This window comes from Choloepus didactylus, chromosome 11, assembly GCF_015220235.1.
Source record: "Choloepus didactylus isolate mChoDid1 chromosome 11, mChoDid1.pri, whole genome shotgun sequence".
Classification (NCBI taxonomy): Eukaryota; Metazoa; Chordata; class Mammalia; order Pilosa; family Megalonychidae; genus Choloepus; species Choloepus didactylus.
Window position 1 is genome coordinate 53,178,791 of NC_051317.1, and position 20,816 is coordinate 53,199,606.

At 33.3% G+C, this 20,816-nt stretch overlaps 1 protein-coding gene across 5 annotated transcripts in view; it reads right to left on the reverse strand.

Moving 5' to 3' along the window:
• CDH9 (cadherin 9) overlaps positions 1-20,816 on the reverse strand; it is a 165,286-nt gene that overhangs the window by 21,770 nt on the left and 122,700 nt on the right. For all 5 annotated transcript variants that reach the window (XM_037799354.1, XM_037799353.1, XM_037799352.1 and 2 more), the window contains 4 exons: positions 16,595-16,714; positions 15,605-15,772; positions 13,250-13,437; positions 12,010-12,263 (listed from right to left, as the gene is read on the reverse strand). In XM_037799354.1, the coding sequence (XP_037655282.1) occupies positions 12,010-12,263; positions 13,250-13,437; positions 15,605-15,772; positions 16,595-16,714 (730 nt within the window). The remainder of the gene's footprint in view (positions 1-12,009; positions 12,264-13,249; positions 13,438-15,604; positions 15,773-16,594; positions 16,715-20,816) is intronic.

Genomic DNA, 20,816 nt, shown 5'->3' on the forward strand with positions numbered 1-20,816 from the left:
AAATGTGACTGCTAAAAGAGAAGAAAAATCTGTTAATCTAAACCAAACCAGAAATGTCACAGTTGAAAGAATCAGATGAAAATGGCATTTAAACTATATTCCACATGTTTAATAAGCTAGTGGACAAACTAAGCATGTCAAGTAGAGACATGTTTAAAATATATAATGCATGAGATGAAAAATTCACTTGATGAAATTAACAGATTAGATACTGCCACAAAAAAATTAGTAAACTTGAATATGAAGATATTACCCAACTTAATAGAACTGAAGAACAAATGAAACCCAATGTATGAAACAGAAAAAAAAAATGATGATTAGAGAAGAAAAACAATGGAATAGAAAACAGAAAACATTTATGTTCATTGAAACAATCAATGAGAGAAAAGTTAGTAATTTGAAAAGATTGGTAAATTCAAAAAAGGTTTAGCCACAGGATCAGGAAAAAAAAAGATTAGATACAAATTTCCAATATCAGACCTACCATCACTAGAGATATCAAAAGGACAATGGCAAATATTTGGGACAACATTACATCAATAAATTTGACAACTTCGATGAAATACACACATTCCCCAAAAGATGAACAAAAACAAACAAAAAACTGGCTCACAGAAGAATCAAATAACATGAATGTGGTTAAAAGGGGAAAATTTAGTTCAAAAACCAAAGCCCTCTGAAGCCAGGGACTTTACTAGAATAAAAATTAAACTATAAAATAGGACTATACAACACAGTGAGTTCTATTGTAGATGATGGACTATAATTAATAGTACAAGAATGAGAATATTCTTTCATGAATTATAACAAAAGTACAACACAAATACAAAGTGTTAGTATTAGGGCAGTATAGGGGAAAATACACCTAATGTAAACTATGGACAGTAGTTAGTACTACTTTTTTAATAATCTTTCATCAATTGTAGCAAAATTAGCAACCACTAAAAATAGTACAATCATAAAACAGTGCTATCATCAATAGCAACAAATGTTCCACCCCAATGCAGGATGTTGGTAGTGGGGAGCTGTGTGGAAAGTCTGCAGGATTGTTCTGTAAACCCACAACTTCTTTAATAAAAATTTTTAAACAAACCTAAAAAACAAAAAATTTAATAACAAAATTCTTTTATCAATGAAATATATATAACTTTGTAATTATAACTCATCAAAAAAGAAAACCACAGATCCAGATGTCTTCACTTGTAAGTTCTGCTAAACATTTAAGAAAAAAGTCTCACAAATTCTTCCCAAATATTAAAGAGGTTGTTGTATTCCCCACTATATTTTATGAAGCACTATTATCAAGATAAGACATCCAGACAAAGTCATTAAAAGAAAACTAAACCAGCAAGAAATAACCCTTATGAACTACAATGAGTTAAATTAAAATAAATAACAGAAAGTTATCCAGAAATGAGCCAACTATTTGGAAACCAAATTAAAGACTTCTGTATAAACTAAATGTCAAAGAAGATTTAAAACAGGAAATTAGAAAGTATTTTGAACTCAGTGAAAATACACCACAACACAAACACAACACAAACTTGCATGCAAGGGGTAGGGTGGACAAGCCCAAAGCAGTACTTGGAAGGAAATTCTTATGAAAATGTTGGTATATTGGACCTAACAATATGTAATGATAGCAGAATGTGACCAAGTAGTATTTATCCCCAAAATGTATGGTTTGTTCAATATTTTTAAAATTCAATCAAATATTTTACTATTTTAATAAATAATACCATCATCACAGTAGACACAGAAAATGTCACTTGACACAATTCAGTGAAAGAGTTAATATACTTTCACTGTCTACAACTTTCTACCAGTGGGTGATTATATGGAAAAAAAAAATTGCAATCAATGACTTTTTAAATGAATGTTGATTAAAGCATTTGGTTCAACAAATATTAAGAAGAACTAAAGGCAGAGACAACATTGACTATTTTTGTTAGAGTCTGGCAAGGACTATAAAGAGCAGATATTTATTGAATATTTATAGCTACTAGCATAAGCACTCTTTTTTTTTAACATAACTTGTAAGTTTATTTCCATTTCAATGTTGCAAAGAATCTGAAATAATTTTGAACATCATTTTTTGTGTGTTTAAGAAAGTCTACATACAAAACCAACCAGACTCACACCATTTCAACAAAATACAAATATGTCTTTGGATAGGAATAAACTAATAAAATATCCACAGTCCTTTAGAAAACTAGATTATTTCTGAGTAGAGTTTTGTTGTAAATAGTATGTATATTTTAAATTTAATAACTTTCTATATGGGTAAAATAGTCTATCAGTAAAAAATCTTATATTTAGGATTATTAGAATTCATGTTTTAAAATGATGTTGAACAGTATGCAAAATACACAATTTGAACCCAATCAATTATTTTATAGAAGGAAATTCAGTGAATTATATTCTAATTAACCTAAAACTAACCAAATATTTCAAGCTAATATAAACTGTGGGTACTAACTACTAATTAAAAATGTAGTGACTGTTTCGTTAGTGCAAAGGTCAACATACTCAATAATATATTAATCCCACAAACAAATCTCCATTCGGACACACTTAGATAAACATGCTTTGTGAATTAATATAGTTAAATAGTCATTATGTCCAAAGGGTAAATTAAACAGTAATCATAGATGTATTATGGTTCTTATTAATTTTCCATGTGTGGCAGTCTGATATGAATTCTATAAAATAATGTCCAAAAATAATGTAACCATTTTTTCCCCTAATTAGACAATCTCAAACACTGGAAATTTGGGCATTTTGCTAACTATACATTTAACAGTGTTGTTTATCTTGCACCAGCCCTCTATATCTTTTCAACAATACACCCATCACCATCTACCAACACCACTCATCCATTTATATCATGTCCATAAAGATTGTTTAGATTATTTATTGTTTAAACTATGGTTTAGCCAAGTGGGACAATATAATAAGAACTGGATCAAGAGCAAGGGGTTTGAGGGAATGTCCACTGAAAAGAGTGGACTAGGGAGCTCTAGCACTCATTCTTCCTCCATAACAGCTAGTGGACAAGTGGGAACCATCCAAAACAGCTCTTCTGGGGTCTAGAGGCTGGGAGAGCATGGTACAGATCCAGAGAAGAGCAGGAGGGAGAAGCTGAAAAACTGCAGTAAAGAGCTGTGAGTAGCTCATGGTGTGGTGGCTGCCAGTGCCTAGCTTCACTCTCAAGGCAGACTACCTCAGGGGCTGGTCCAAGGTTGACTGCTGGAGATGGAGAGGGACATGGATATTCACTTTGCTAAGAATGGGGGAAGGGAGGGGGAGTGGGGACATAGCTGAACACTGATCATGGCCTTAGAAGTGCAAATTCAAATCACTGGCCCTGGCTATGAACTTCTGTTTCAGCCAGCCCCAGACAGGGATGGCCATGGCAATTGTTTCAATCATGCCACTGACAAGGGCAGTAGCAGCGAGTTTTAAAAAGACAGCGCCTCTGTAGGGTTGCATGAAGCAGTTTGCTAAGGGTACCATCTGCTGGGAAGGCCAGGGAAGTGCAACTTCAGGGAGCCATCAAAAAGCCTTTTAGCATCTTACCTGACCCTCTCCCCAGGTCTCTTTGGAGCTGGTTTCCACCCCTTTTGTTTTGGCTGGCAAATACTGACTTGGGAAAGTCATCTGTAGGGTGACCCTCCACCCAGAATTTGCCTTCCAGACAAAAGAAGCTAGAGTCAATGAAAGGAGTGTAAATAAAGCTATTGAGGCAAAACAAGTACAAAGAGAATAGATCAAGTTTTCCTGGGTAGAAAGAAAGAAAATGAAACTTTCTCATGGTGTGAAACATTTGTACAAAGAGTGCAATCTTAAAAATTGTACCATATATCCAGGGAAAGAATCAGATGAAGAAGAGCTGAAAAAATTGGTAAGTTAAACACGGACAATTCTAAAGCTCTAGAATAAGTAGAACCAAGTGTCAAAGAAGAGCCTTAACACAAAGTCAATCTAGAATAAAACCCTAGACCAGAAAAAGAAACTGATCTTCACAGTAAACTCATCAAGATAACAAAAAGCCTAAATAACAGCAAAAAAATTATAAGCTATACTAAGAAACAGGAAGATATGGCCCAGAAACAGGAAGATATGGCCCAGTCAAAGGAACAAATTAAACTTCAGAGAAGAGGCAGAATTTGGAACTAATGAAAGTTATTCAAACAAATCTCCTAAATCAGTTCAAGGAGATGAAATAAAATATGGCTAAAGAGATAAAGAATATTAAGAAGACACGGGGGGACCATAAAGAAGAATTTGAAAGAAAAAATATAACAGAAATTATTGGAATGAGAGGTAAAATAGAATAGACTAAAAATACCCTAAAGGCACACTACAGCAGATTTGAACAGGAAGAAGAAAGAATTAGTGAACTAGAAGACAAGACAATCAAAACATTACAGACAGAAAAACAGAGAGAAAAAAGAATGGAAAAATTGAGCAGGGTACCAGGAATTTGAATGACAATATGAAACACAAATACATGCACAATATGGGCTTTCCAGAAGGAGAAGAGAAGTTAAAGGGGGCAAAAAACAACATTTGAGGAAACAGTGGCCCCAAATTCCCCAACTCTTGTGAAAGACAAAAATAGATATGTCCAAGAAGTGCAACATACTCAAAACAAAATAAGTCCTAATAGACTTACTCTGAGATATACACTAATGACAATGTCAAATGCCAAAGATAAAGAGATAATCTTGTGAGCAGCAAGAGAAAAGTGATTTGTCATACACAAGGAAACTGCAATAAGACTAAGTGTTGATTTCTTATCAGAAACCATTGGGCAAGAAGCAGCAGTATGATTTAAGGTACTATTAGAGAAAAACTGCCAGCCAAAATGTCTTTATCTGGCAAAACTGTCCTTCAAAAATGAGGATAATTTAAAATATTCACCAACAGAAACTGAGAGAGTTCATGAACAAGATACCTGCCATTAAAAAAATACTAAAGGGAGTTCTGCAGGCTTATAGGAAAAGACAGGAGAGAGAGGTCTGGAATAGAGTGTAGACATGAAAATTATTAGTAAGGATAACTAAAAGGGTAAAGAGAGACACAGAAATATGGAATATAAATATCAAAGGGTAAAATTGGTGAAGAACTGCCTTTACAGTAATAACATTGAATGTTAATGGGTTAAACTCCCCAATCAAAAGACACAGATTGGCAGAAAGAATAAAAAGGTAGGATTCATCCATATGCTGTCTCCAAAGGACTCACCTGAGATCCAAAGACAAAAACAGGTTGAATGTGAAAGGTTGGAAAAATATATTATATGCAAACAGTAACCAAAAAAAAAAAAGCTGGGGTAGCTAAACTTATTTTGGACAAAATAGACTTTAAATGCAAAGCTGTTGTAGAAGAAAAAGGGCACTATACATTAATAAAAGGGGCAATGCACCCAAAGAAATAACAAACAAACATTCATGCACCTAACCATGGTGCCCCAAAATACATGAGGCAATCACTGGCACAACTGAAGGGAAAATTCTGTACTAATAGTTGGAGACTTCAATACACAAATTTCATCAATAGATAGAACATTATAAGAGTATCAATAAAGAAACAGAGAACTTGAATAATATGGTAAATGAACTAGACCTAACAGACCTGTACAGAACATTGCATCACAAAACAGCAGGATATGCATTCTTCTCAAGTGCACATAGATCTTTCTGCAGGATAGGCCACATGTTGGGTCACAAAACAGTCACAATAAATTGGGAAAGACTGAAATTATACGAATCATTTTCTCTGACCATAATGGAATGACAATGGAAATTAATAACAGACAAGAACTGGAAAATTCACAAATATATTAATGTTAAACAACACACTCTTAATGGTCAAAGAAGAAATTGCAAGAGAAATAAGTAACTATCTAGAGATGAGTGAAAACACAAACACAATATATCAAAACATACAGGATGCAGTGAAGGCAGAGCTGAAAGGGAAATTTAGAGTGTAGCCCTAAATGTCTACTTGAAAAAATAACAAAGATCTAAAATCAAAGACCTAACTACACCCTGGAGGAACTAGAAATAGAAAAGCAAACTAATCCCAAACCAAGTATAAGGAAAGAAATAACAAAGATTAGAGCTGAAATAAATGAAACTGAGAATTACAAAATGAGAGAGAGAGTGAATCAATGTGCTGGTTTGAATCTGCTATGTACCTCAGAAAAGCCATGTTTTTTTTTTTTATCCCATTCTTGTGGGTGCATACCTATTGTAGGTGGAACCTTTTGATTAGGTTATTTCAGTGGTGATGTGACCTGACCCATTCAAGGTGGGTCTTAACAATCTTCCTTTATGAGAGGATAAAAGGCAGAGACATTTTGGAGAGAGCTGAGAGACAGAAATGCCCTGGCAGGAACAATCAAGGACATACAGAAGCCCAGAGTCATTTTGAAGAGAAGGGCCAGCCAACATCACCATGTGCCTTCCCATGTGACAAAGGAACTCTGGATGGCATCAGCCTTTCTTCAGAGTCAAGGTATCTTTCTCTGGGTGCCCTAATTTGGACATTTCCATGGCTGTAGAACTGTAAATTTGTAACTTAATAAATTTCCATTGAAAAAGCCAGTACATTTCTGGTATACTGCATTCCAGAATCTTTAGCAAACAAAAGTAACCAAGAAAACTATAAATTGTTTCTTTGGAAAGAGCAAAAAATTGACAAGCCCTTAGCTAGATTGACAAAAAGAAAAAGACAAAATCAGAAATGAGAGGGGGAGACATTACTACTAAACCCACAGAAATGAAAATTATCACAAGAGGATACTATGAACAACTATATGTCAACAAATTGGAAAACCCAGATGAAGTAGACAAATTCCTAGAAATCCATGAATACCCTACACTGACTCTAGAAGAAATAGAAGACTTCAACAGATCAATCACAAATAAAGAGATCAAATCAGTAATTAAAATCCTCCTGTGATGGTTAGGTTCATGTGTCAACTTGGCCAGGTGATGGTGACTAGGTGTCTGGTCAAGCAAGCACTGGTGTAACCATTACTGCAAGGACATTTCTGGCTGGTTAATTAACCAGAAAGCTGGTTTATTAAATCATGTCAATTGACTGCACCTGTGACTGATTACATCAATGAATGGAATGTCTTCCTCAATGAGAGAATTCAATCAGCTGGATTTAATCCAATCAGTTGAAGACTTTTAGGGAAAAGGAGAGAGAACCTTCACTTCTTCTTTGGCTAGCCAGTGAAGCATTTCCTGAGGAGTTCATTGAACAGCTTCATTGTAGTTGCCAGTTCTGCTCTATGGAATTTGGACTTATGCATCCTCACAGTTTCATGAGACAGTTTTCTAAAATCTTATTTGTATAGATATCTCTTGTTGGTTCTGTTTCCCTAGAGAACCCTAACTAATACACCTCCCAACAAAGAAAAGCCCATGACCACATAGCTTCCCAGTTGAATTCTACCAATCATTCCAAGAAGAAATATTTCCAATCTTGCTGAAACTCTTCCAAAAAATTGAAGAGGGGGAAACACTACTTAACTCATTTTATGAGGCCAACATCACCCTAATACCAAAGCCAAATCAAGATACAAGAAAATTTCAGACCAATTTCTCTTATGAATATAGATCCAAATTCCTCAGCAAAATACTTTAAAATTGAATCCAGTAGCACATTAAAACAATTATACACCATGATCAAGTCAGTTTTATCCCAGACAAGCAAGGGTGTTTCGACACACAAAAAATCAATTAATGTAAAACACCATATTAACAAATTGAAGCAGAAAAACCAAATGATAAACTTGATTGTCCAGAAAAGACATTTGATAAAATCCCACATCCTTTCTTGATATAAGCACTTTGAAAAATAGGAATAAAAGGAAATTTCTTTAACATGATAAAGAGCATACTTGAAAAACCCACAGCTAACATCATACTCAATGATGAAAGAGTGAAAGCTTTCCTCTAAAATCTGGAAAAAGACAAGGCTGCCCACTGTAACTACTGTCATTCAACATTGTGCTGGAAGTTCTAGCCAGAGCAGTTAGGCATGAAAAGGAATAAAAGGCATCCAAATCAGAAAATAAGAAGTAAAACTTTCACTATTTGCAGAAGACATGATCCCACATATAGAAAGTTCAGAAAAATCTATGATACAGCTACAAGAGCTAGTAAACAATTGGCAGGTTACAAGATCAGCATGCAAAAATCAGTAATAATCAAACTGAGAAGGAAAGGAAGAAAAAAAAAAACCTCCTATTTGCAATAGCAACTAAAAGAGTCAAATGGCTAGGAATAAATTTAACCAAGGATGAAAAGGACTTGTTTTCAGAGAACTAGAAAATTTTGCTTAAAAAAATCAAGGAAGACCTAATATATGGAAGGGCATTCCTTGTTAACGCATTGGAAGACTAAATATTTCTAAGATGTGAATTCTACCCAAATTGATTTACAGATTCAACACAATCCCAATCAAAATTCCAACAGCCTACTATGCAAAAATGGCAAAGCCAATTATCCAATTTACTTGGAAAAGTGAAGTGCCTCAAATAACCAAAAACATCTTGGCAAATTTTGAGGACTCAGACTTCCTGACTTCACAGCATACTGCAAAGATTTAATGGTCCAAACAGCATGGTATTGACATAAAGATAGACCGATGAAATCAAATCAAAAGTTCAGAAATAGATCCTCACATCTATGGCCAATTCATATTTAACATGGCTGCCAAGTCCACCCAAATGGTAAAGACCCCTATCTCACACCTAATCCAAAATTAACTACAAATGGATCAAAGACCTAAATATACAAACCAGGACCATAAAAGTCTTAGAAAAAAATGTAGGGAAGCATCTTCAAGACCTTGTGGTTGGCAATAGTTTCTTACACTTTACACCCATAGCACAAGAGACAAAAGAAAAAATAAGACATCCTCAAAATTCAAAACTTTTGCATTTCAAGGACTTTATCAAGAAAGTGAAGAGGCAACCTTGTAATGGGAGAGAATATTTGGAAACCACGTATCTAATAAGGGTTTAAGATCAAGAAAATATAAAGAAATCCTACAACTCAACAACAAAAAACACACAACACAATTTTAAAAAGGGCAAAAAACTTGAATGTATATTTATCCAAAGAGGAAATACAAATGGCTAAAAAGCACATGAAATGATGATCACATCACTTGCTGTGCCAGTTTGGATATATCATGTCCCCCAAAAGCCATGTTCTTTAATATAATCTTGTGAAGGTAGACATTAATCTTTTGATTAAGTGTTTCCATGGAGGTGTGACCTAATCAACTATGGGGGAGACCTTTGATTAAATTATTGTCATGGAGATATGGACCCTGCCCCTTCAGGGTGGGTCTTAATTTAATCACTGGAGTCCTATAAGAGAGTTCACAAACAGAAGGAGCTCAAAGCAGCTGAGAGACTTTTGGAGAAATGCTTGCTGATGCTTTGAGATGTTTGGAAACATTTGAGATGCTAGCCCAGAATTTTCTACAGAGAAGCTAAGTGAGGATCCCAATACTTAGATGAACAGGAGCTGAAGAGGCTAAGAGAGACAAGCCCAGAAACATTTTGGATAAAGCCATTTTGAAATGCCACTCAGGAGAAAAGGACCAGCAGACGCTAGCCACCTGCCTTCCCAGCTGACAGAGGTGTTCCCGATGCCATCAGCCTTCATCTTCAGTGAAGGTATCCTTTTCCTGATGCCTTAGTTTTGACACTTTTATGGCTTCAGAACTGTAAATTTATGACCTAAAAAATCCCTTTATAAAAGCCAATTTGTTTCTTGTATTTTGCATGACAGCAGCATTAGCAAATAGGAACACTTGGATTAGGGAAATTCAAGCCAAAACCACAATGAGATATCATTTTATACCTACTAGAATGGCCACTATTAAACAAACAGAAGACTACAAGTGTTGGAATGTTTGTGGAGAAACAGAATGCTCACTCACTGCTTGTGAGATTGTAAAATGGTGCAGCTACTTTGAAAGACAATTCGGTGGTTCCACAGGAAGCTAAGTGTAGAACTGTCATAGGGTCCAGCAATCCTGCTACTAGGTACATACCCAGAAGAACTGAAAGCAGGGATTTGAACAGACAGTCGCACACTGATGTTCATAGGGGCACTATTCACAATTGCCAAAAGAGGGAAGCAACTCATGTCTGTCAACTGGTGAATGGATAAACAAAATGTGGTATACACATATGATGGAATATTATTCATCTGTAAGAAGGAATGAAGTCCTGATGCATACAACAACATGGATGATCCTCGACGACACTATGTTGAGTGAAATAAGCCAGACACAAAAGGACAAATGTTGTATGATCTCATTGATATGAACTAATTATAATAAGCTAATTCATAGACTTAGAATCTAAAATATAAGTTACCAGGGATAGAATTGGGATAGAGAATGGGGAGCTGATGCTCAATTTGTGCAGAATTTCTATCTAGATTAATTGTAAATATTTGGAAATGGATAGCGGTGACAGTAGCACATTATTGTGAGTGTAATTACTAATGCTGTTTGTAAATGTGGTTAAAGGGAAATTTTGGGTCATTGTATGTTACTAGAAGGAAAGTTAGAATACAAAACATGGGACTGTATGACACAGTGAACGCTGTTGTGGATGATGTACTGTGGTTAATAGTATAAATATCAGAATGTTCTTTCATGAATTATAATAAATAAATGCATTCTTACCAGGTGTTAGTAATAAGGTGGTGTGATTGTTAACTTCAACTGTCAACTTTGGCAGGTAAAGGTGCCCAGTTGTCTGGTCAAGCAAGCACTGGCCTAACTGTTACTGCGAGGACATTTCATGTACTTAAATCATCAGTAAGTTGATTGCATCTATGGCTGAAATGTATCCAATTAGTTGAAGGCTTTCAAAGGAAAAGTGACAACTTCAGCAGTCAGAAGAGGGAATTTTCATCTCTACTAAAGCCAGCCAGCTTCTCCTGGGGAATTCATCAAAAACCTTCACTGGAGTTGTCAGCTTGCTGCCTGCGCCACAGAATTTGGACTCGTGCATCCCCACAGTTGCGTGAGACACTTTTATAAAATCTCACGATATTTATAGATATCTCCTGTTGGTTCTGCTTCCCTGAGAACCCTAACTAATACAAGTGGTATAGGGAAAAAATACACTTAAACCATGGACTATAGTTAACATTAATATTTTCATATTTTTTCATCACTTGTAACTTAGGTACCAAACTAATGCAAAGTGTCAACAATGGGGGGACAGTATATGGGAACACTATTTTTTACATGACTTTTCTGTAAACCTACAAATTCTCTAATTGAAAAAAAAAAACAATTTTTAAAAAACCATTATGCTAAGTGAAAGAAACCAGGCACAATGTGCTACATAGTGTATGATTCCACTTACACAAAATGTAAATATAAATAAATTTATAAAGACAGAATTAGATTAGTGATTATGTAGGGCTGAGGAAGGATAGAGGAATTGAGAGATGACTGCTAAGGGGTATTCCTTTTAGAATAATGAAAATGTTCTAAAATTTTTTGACGCAATGAATGCACAATTCTGTGCATTCTCAAAGGCATTGAGTATACGCTTTGGATGGATTGTATAGTATGTGAATATATCTCAATTAAACTGCTTAAAAAAAAAGAGTAATGGGGGTTAAAATCACAAACTCTGAAGCCAGACTTATTAATTCTAAAACTCAGCTTTCCACTTACTAAATACTGAACAAGTTATTTAATACCTAAGTGTTTTAGTCTTATTGCAGAAAGTATAATAATACGATCTACATCATAGAACAATAAGAATCAAATGCAATAATATATCTGGAGCACTAGGAGACAGTGCAGCAAATAGTTTATGTTATGGAAATGTTTGCTAATTTTACTCTGGTTATATATTACTTATTATTGTATTTTTCAAACAGTTTATAAATAGTGAGAAAATTATTTTTCTGTAATCATAAATTTTCTCAAAATACTTACTTTATTAAATTGTTCATGGCATCTGGATCATATGCTGTAACCTGGCCAATGATGCTGCCCTCCTTTACGTCTTCATCTACTTCTATCAAGTAAGAAAATTTGCTGAACACAGGAGGCTCATCTATGTCTTCCACAGATATTTTGACCACAGCCGTGTCTTTGAAAGGTCCCAGGTGTAAGAATCGTGGATCTGGGTGAGTGTTACTTGCATCCACTCTTAAAGTGTACAGCATTTTGTTTTCAAAATCCAAATTCTGGAGTTAAATAAAATAAGAAAACATTAGCATAATATAGAAGACGTTGCAATGGCAGACAATTTCAAAATTTGATAACCAGCTCTCTTACTGGTAGCAATAATTATGGCTAAATAGTTTTTCCAATTATTGTTTCATATGTGTGTCACATAAGTTAGTAAACATTAGTTTTGCCTTATACTTATTTACAGGGAAATAACTAAATATTATTGTAAACACATTAAGATTGATTCCCACTTAGAAATGTACTTCAGGTTTTAATCATCCCAGGTAAATTAAGTATTAAATAATGGATCTATAGATCATGTAGCAGCAGTAGTACTAAAGTTAGAAACAGATATAAATCAGAGAAAAGATATAAAAAGAAAAGAGGTTTACCAAACTATATATAAGTTGATTGCTTAGGTCCTACATTTCCAAAAATGTCATTTCAAAAAGAATGAAATATATTTCTGTACTCTGAGAACTGTGAAAAGGTGTGGATGAAATGACAGAAACCAGGACAATGTAAAATAATGAATATTTAGCTGGATTATTCCATGTAAAATATCAGAATTTTCTCCCACATGGCATCAAAAAGAAAAAAGAAAACCCATAAAACACATAGCATCGTCACACCTTATCTCTTGGAATAGGCCATCACACTTATAATTAAAATATTTTGAATCCTGCATGAAGCAACAGTGATGGCTACATGATTATGTTTTTCTCTCATGGAGAAATATAAAACAAATGCTTGTAAGTTTAAGCTAACCCTGGTTTTGATTGTTGTCTTCTATATGCACAAGCAGTTGAAGTTTTAATACAACTTTAAGTCAATGATGAAGATGCTTAACTTACTTGAAGTGAAATTACACTTATTCCCACACATATGAAAGATAGCATGTAAAGGATGAGAAACATAAATCCTAGGCTTTCGTGCCTTAATTGAAAAGCAAAATAAACTTTAGAGTGTTAAATGAATAAATGAAGGCAGCAAAAGAAACCTGTTTGACAGTTATAATCCCTTCCTGTGTATCCTTGTCAGTGATCACATCAAACATGTCTGCTCCATCTCCTTCAGCAATGCTGTATTCCATGTCAGCATTTTCTCCCACATCAGGGTCATTGGCTTTTATTCTTCCAAGATGGGTTCCAAGAGGCACAGACTCAGGAGAATGAAATTGATACGTACCTGTGAATTAAATAAGAGCTGTTTTTGCTATTTTGTCTTTAGATAATGAAAGTCTTCATTTCTTTTGCCTTTTTTGCTTAAATAAATTTACTTTAAATTGGGAGAGTTTTTCATCACATTGAATTGTAAGCTGTCAACATTATAGGCTTATTAAGTTGGAAAATAATTTATGAAGGCAGGACACTCTCATCTCATAAATGAGAAAGACAAGTCCCCAAACGATGAAGTGGATGTCCCAAGGTTGTTTAGATAATAGATGGTAAATCTGATATTAGACCCCAGAACTTTTCTTATGACTTAAAAGGACAAAGAAACCAATTATTTACTACTTATCTGTGGCTTTCAATATTGTCATTAAACATTTTTTTACTTGTATCCAATTAATTGGAGGAACATGCATTTATTCTTATGCTCTAATACATGAATAGAAAAATATTTACACACACCACAATCAATAAACATGTGTTTTTTGTTTGTTTATTGCTTATTTACTTTAATTTTAAAGGCTTTACCTTGAGTATGGATTACATTGAGTATGGATTCTACTGTTTTCTGCATGCCTGCCCAATCTTTATTATATTACATTCTGTTTTTCCAGAAAGCATTTTAATTTGTGACTTTCTGGTCAAAGGATCATAAGGAAAAAATACAAAAAAAGTTAGTTAAAGTCAGACATCTTTGTAAACATCTACTATGTGCTGCACTTCATATAAATTCATATAAGATCCTATAAGATCTATGCTAATTTATTTAATTCTTACACTAGTACTATAAGCAACAAGGTAGGGATGTTTTTCCCATGGGAGGACTTAATGCTTGGAAAAATCAGAATGCAAAACTAAGTTCTTTCTACTTGGAGGACTATTCTTTTTCCAGTTTGCTTCATCATGAAGAATATGGGTTTGTAAATCAAACTGCCTGGGTTTGAAGTTCACCACTGGGCAAATTAGTTAAATTCTGTAACTTTGACTTCCTCATCTATAAATAAGGACAATAATGCTAGTAATTAACTCTGAGGATTGTTATGAGGATTACATGAGATTATATGTGTAATATACTTAGCCCAGGGTCTAGTCCTTGAGACTGTTTATTATTACTTATTATAGTTCCAAAACTTTTGCTAAGATTGTTATAGGCCATTTGAGAATTCATCATATCACATGCTTTCAGTTTATATTTTAAGAAATTGAATGTAAGTTTTAAGTTGTTTAATTTAGACATAGTGTTCATTTTTCATCAAAGCTATTCTGTTTAAAGTTATAATATGCGTATGTCCACCAAAGTTGAATCACCAAATATTTGTAATTTAATCAATCTGGAAAAAAAGTTTAGTCTATTCAAATCAATAACATAAATTTAATTTCAGAACCCTTAATTGAACATTTAAGATAGGGTCTTTTATACTTTTATTCACTGCAAAACAGAAGCATTTTTAGCAGAGAATTAGAATATAAATTTGTAGGGCTTCATGGAATGCAAACAGTTCATGGTTTAACATATGTGGCTAAAATGGTATTAAGTGATTTAATCTTCACTGTTTAGCAGCATAAATACTACTCTACTTAGTTACATCTAACATGCATGCCATCACAGCCAAGAAAAGTAAATGCTGCCAATTCAACTCCCATCAATTTTAATATAACATATGATTTTGCAGATATTAAAATGTGAACAAGTATGTGTTTTAGAATCAATGAAACAAGGGGCTAGAATTCTCATGTAGAGACGGGATAATGAGGAGAGGCGAGTGCCAGGCATGGAATTTGAACCCAGGCAGTCAGACTTGAGAGCCAACGCTCCTAACCAAGAAAGATGAGCAAGAAAGGACACGACGATCAGAGTGGATGTTGGGAAATTCAAAGAAATGTAGGAGAGGATAATTAAAGCTGCCAAAAGAACCTCATGTCCTTGTTTTCTCCCACTGCCTACTGTTAAAAAAAAAAAAAAAAAAAAAAAAAAAGATTAAAATGAGCACCATCAGTTTCAATTTGTGTGATGTTTTTATTTGGTTTTCTGGATTTTACCTTTATGCCAAAACATTCTGTCTTCTCCTGTGTGTGCTTCTTAAACATTAAATTAAATTAAATTAAATTAAATTAAATTACTCTTTCTGTTGGTAGTGTATTCGAGAAGAGTTTCAACATGAGATCACCGAAACCTTTCTTACTCTGAGGGAATCGGGGAGGATTATTATTGACGTCCGTCAGCGTGATGTTCACCGTGGTGGTTCCAGAAAGGCCTCCCATCTGACCGCCCATGTCTTTGGCCTGAATAACCACCTGATACTGTTCTCTGTTTTCTCTGCTCATGTCTGGTAATGCAGTTCTTATTATTCCTTTTGGAAAAAGAAAATAAATCTTTTGCAATTTATTCCTTGAATTTTTTAACCTATGTAAGATCCATTTTTTTTTATAATAAATTTTATTTTGAAATAAGTTCAGTCTTACAGGAACAGTTGTAAAAACAGTGCAAACCCCATATACAGAACTCCATCATACCCCGACCCCCCTCCCCTAATACCCCCATCCATCACCTTTAAGATCCTGTCACACCATTGTCTCTCTTTCCCTCCCTCTCTCCCTCCCTCTTTCCCCCCATAACACCCATCATCTATTGCTCTGTCCTCTGAACATATGAGAGCAAGCTGCACATAGGAGGATCCATTTTAAAGAAGTTAATCATAAGAAACAGATAAATGCTGGTATGCATATATGTCTTTCAATCCTTAACTAATATAACATAATTCACAGAACAGAAGGAATTCTAATACAGTTATTGTTCAGGGAGTAAGTTTTGCTAAAATAGTTCAGTTATCCTTAAAATTATGTATATCTTCCATCAAACATCTTTTAGACATATAAGCAGGCTTAATTTTGATTGTCACACTCTTTATAGGTTTTGCATATTTCCTATGCCACATAATGTGCTGATTTTTGATTTAGAGTTTCAAATATTAACTAAATTACTAAGTCTAAAGAGCTAACAATTGAAACAATCTATTTAAATAACTGGGATTATGCTTTCTGTTTCCTGGAATAACTCTAGATAAACAGAAATATGATAGTGAATGGATAGGTTTTAAAATATAGAAAAATCTATAAATTAACTGTGCATTCGTATGTTGTACATGATTGGAAAAAGACATAAATGTTCTTACCTGATTCTGGGTCCACTGAAAAATATGGTTGTCCTTGCAATATGCTATAGACCACTTTGGCACTATTTCCATAGTTGGAGTCATCTGCATCTGTTGCAGTCACTTGTATAACAGATGTGCCTATATGAAGCCCCACCCAAACAAAGACACTTAAATAGTTCTCATTTTGAATGGTCTTCCTGAAAGACTGGTGTTGGTAATGTTGTGTGTTAGACCATAGTATACAATGTTTGAAGGAAATTATTTAAATGAAGCCTCTTCAAAAAAAAAAAAAATAATTTTTCTCTTTTAATCTTTTTTAAAAGAAAGTGTTGCTTAATTTTATTGTTTGAATTATCTTAAAAATATTTTTTTTTAAAAAGCTAAAAATGAGTATGTTTTTTTAATAAATTGGAAATATTGTGGGGGCCGAAAATTTTCCATAGAATAAATTGCACGTGTAATTTTCAATCAATTGCTAGCCAGAAGGTGTATTCAAAGATAAAAGCTACATTTATAGCATACCCATTGCTTTTTACTTGGGTAAATTAACTGTGTACTGCAAATAGAATGAAATATACAGAGGCTTTGCTTTTATGAGGAAACAAAGAACACATGATACAAAATTGACCTGCAAAGTGTTTTTGTGTACAAGATGTATCTGATTATGAAGCATCTGTATCTCTTTAAAATGTGGATTACATAGAGATAATCATTCCTATCGATTTGCTGTATATTATTGACTATTTGTTGCATGTAAGTAAACTAGTAGATATTTCAAAAAGAAAAACAGGTAAGAAAGTGTGTAATTCTATTCTAATATAATTTAAAACTACCCTCAGATTAATTTTACTTTATGAAATTTAATTTAGTTTCCTTTGACTGTTGCAAATCATCACCTCTTTAAAGGATAAAGAAGCTAGAAAGAAGCTAATCTCAACAGCTAAAAATAATAAAATATACTGATGAAAGTTTTCTTGTTTTCCTTGATCTCTACAAAGATTCAAGACAGTTCTAAAACCACTTTTAACTGAAGCCTGCCATGGATCTCCTTAGACAAAATGAGTTTGTAGGACATTTTCATATAATTTTTCACAAGTTTGCCTCTTCCATGAATTTTAAAGTTCTTGATTTCCATATTGATTTAGTCACCTACTTCAATGCCGCACATATATTACATACTCATAACATTTTCAAATTGAGTTCACAGTGAATGTTTATCAGATTTTGAGTGTAATTTAATTATGTAAATTCCAAAGATTTTGTAAATTCCAAAAATTAATATAATGGAATTTATTAATTTATATATTAATATTAATATATCCAAAAATTAATATATTTTAGATTAAAATAAACACTAATAGCTCATTCCTAGCTGTTGATGTTATTGTTATCATTATCAGCTCAAGCACTAATATTCATTAAATGTATTTGAATACTAACATGATTTAGCAACAGGCTTTTTGTGGTTTCTTAAAGTTAATTATTATAAAATGAGAAATTGAGCTCTTCCACATGAGGCCTGTGTTTCCTCAATTGCAAAGAACTTGATGTGTCATATGATATCACACATTACATACTTTTCCAGTCTATCCCAGCTGTAATCTTTTATCATTAAAAAAAAAAAATGCCTTTGTTACAGACAGACCAAAGCAAAGTGATAAAATGATTTTTCCCCACAGTAACACTGAGATACTCAACTAATGTGGTTTTCTAATTTTCTAATTTCATTTGTTGAAAATGCAAATAGTGAATCCATCAATTTTATAACATTTCTTCTGTTACCAATTCCTTTTTTGTTTTACCGTGGATATCATTTCAAGATTTTGCATTGGGCACAGCCAAAATATTCCTTTGTACCTTTTTGACAGTTTTTAATTTAAAAAATGACTAAGTTTGGTTGTGACTGTTTTTACTATATTGTAAATATGTGATATTTGAACTTATCCAAAAGTACTTGACCTAAAAAATAATGAAGTTAATCTAAAGAATAGAAATCAATCTTACGAAGTGTCTGAAGATCTAGAAATGCTCATATTCACTACTTGTTACTTGCCCCAGCAACCTGAATCACAGTAATAATTAAGTATGTTATTAAACATTCATAAATCAAAACGATTATTGATATGTTATTTATAATAGCAAAGTGAGAAAAAGAAAACACCTAACATGGTGGACTATAGTGAATAGAAAGTTTTGTTTTGTTTTTTTGTTTTCTAGAAATGTAACGGATTACTATACAATTTATACTATTTGGCAGTAAAATTAGATAGGAAATGGTTTATATATGTAACAATTTTATAAATGTTTGTTTGTAAAGACTGATTCAACAGGGATACACATATTTAATTTTTATGTGCATCTGTCTTTCTTGAGATATGTTAAACTTATCCAGCTATCTCTGCATCTATTAATATCTTTTAAAAAAATTAAACTAGGAAAGTTGCAAGCTGACACTGTGTTTTGGGGCAAATCAATTTAACTCTTTGAGGCTCATTATTTATTTATTTGTTTAAAGAGGTGTGTGATGTTTAAGCTCATGTGTCAACTTGACTAGGTTATGCTATCCAGTTGCTTGGTTAAGAAAGCAGTGGCCTGATTGTGTGTGAGAATATTTCATGGACTTAAATCATTAGTCCCTTGGTTGCATCAATGGCTGATTACATCTACAATCAACAGAGGAGTTTGTCTTCAGCAATGAGAGAAGTCTCATCCAATCAGTTGAAGGCCTTAAATCTATGGGTGAATCAAGGGGAAGCAATTAATGCATTGATGTCAGTATTAGCAATTAAGAATAATAACCTTCCTCTACAAGTGGAATCGAAGTTCATTTGTAGTTCTTAAATCCTTATTTACTAGTGTTAAAGATAGCAGCCTGAGACATATAGCTGACTGCTTAATCTTTTTCTCAGCTTTGTTGGAATACGAGACATGGAGGCGAATACACTTGGCAATGGCTCAAATTCTCATTTTCAAGACCTACAATATTCAGAAATTGTACTGCCACGATAAAAGCTTTTTGAAAATGAAACAGAGATTGTTTTACAGGAAGTGGTTTTGAACACTTGGTCAATTGGAAAGACTTTCTCCATGCATAGAGTTATATATTCTGCATTTTATCAGGGGTAAATGAACCAGTTAAGCAAAAAATTCCATAGTTAGATTTTTTTAAAAAGTAATATATCAAAATTCTTTATCCAGTCCTGATATTGTATGTACCGATAAATATTAATATAATCTGGAATGTAATAGTATTATAGATGAGAAATAATATATTTGAATTAGGAAGATAAATGACAGGAAGTTACAGTAAGAGATACTATTACTTTACGTATCAAAAAATAATTTTGGAGAAAATATAGTTTATGAACTGTCTTTGATAGAGCAATTTTCTGTTTTTGAAAAGGAGATAATGCCTTGAAATCTTTAAAAGTCTATTCAAATTAAAATAATGTATTAGCAAAATTTCCCATAATTAAATATTTCTGTCATCTTAATTATTTTTTTTTTTTTTTTTTTCCCTCCTTAGGTATGTCTAATCTTTCTGGAGAGAGATAAGTGAAAGTTTTTGTGCTGACAGGTATCAAAACCGCAGGCAAAGAAAAAATAACATACAAGAAAAAAATGATAGTGTTTTACAAAGATTAAAGGGTGTTAAACGGGTAATTAAAGTACTTTAGAATACTTAACAACAGGGAGCTGATAGGGAGATATAAATTGGGATATATCTTCACCTTAAATACAAGCCGATAAAGAGACTATAATATATATCAAAGTTAGCCCACTATTAGAATCATATGGACCAATGCACTATTTCTATGAAACTATAGAAAAAAGTAGGGTAAATGTTATTAAGAATATTAAAGGAAACACATCCACTCATGTCTCATCCTACAGCATTACAATTTCACAGGATTCCTTTCTGATTTGGTAAGTTCAGTTCATATTATTAGGATGAATGTCTGAAATGGCAATATAGCTGTACTTTTCTCAGACCTATGTGATTACATGAGGTTAGAGGAAAGAACAACTTCTTTACAAACTCTTGGTTCTTTGGGCCAGACAGCAACTCAGTTAAACACTTCTTTACACTAGTCACTCAATAAAGGTAGATATGAGTTTGCTTCTCCTAATATATAAATCACTTTGAATTGAAACCCTTTTTATAAGTGTCCAACTTACATACTTAAAACTGCTTTTAAAATAATATTCATCTAAATGGTATGGGATTTGAGAGATTGCT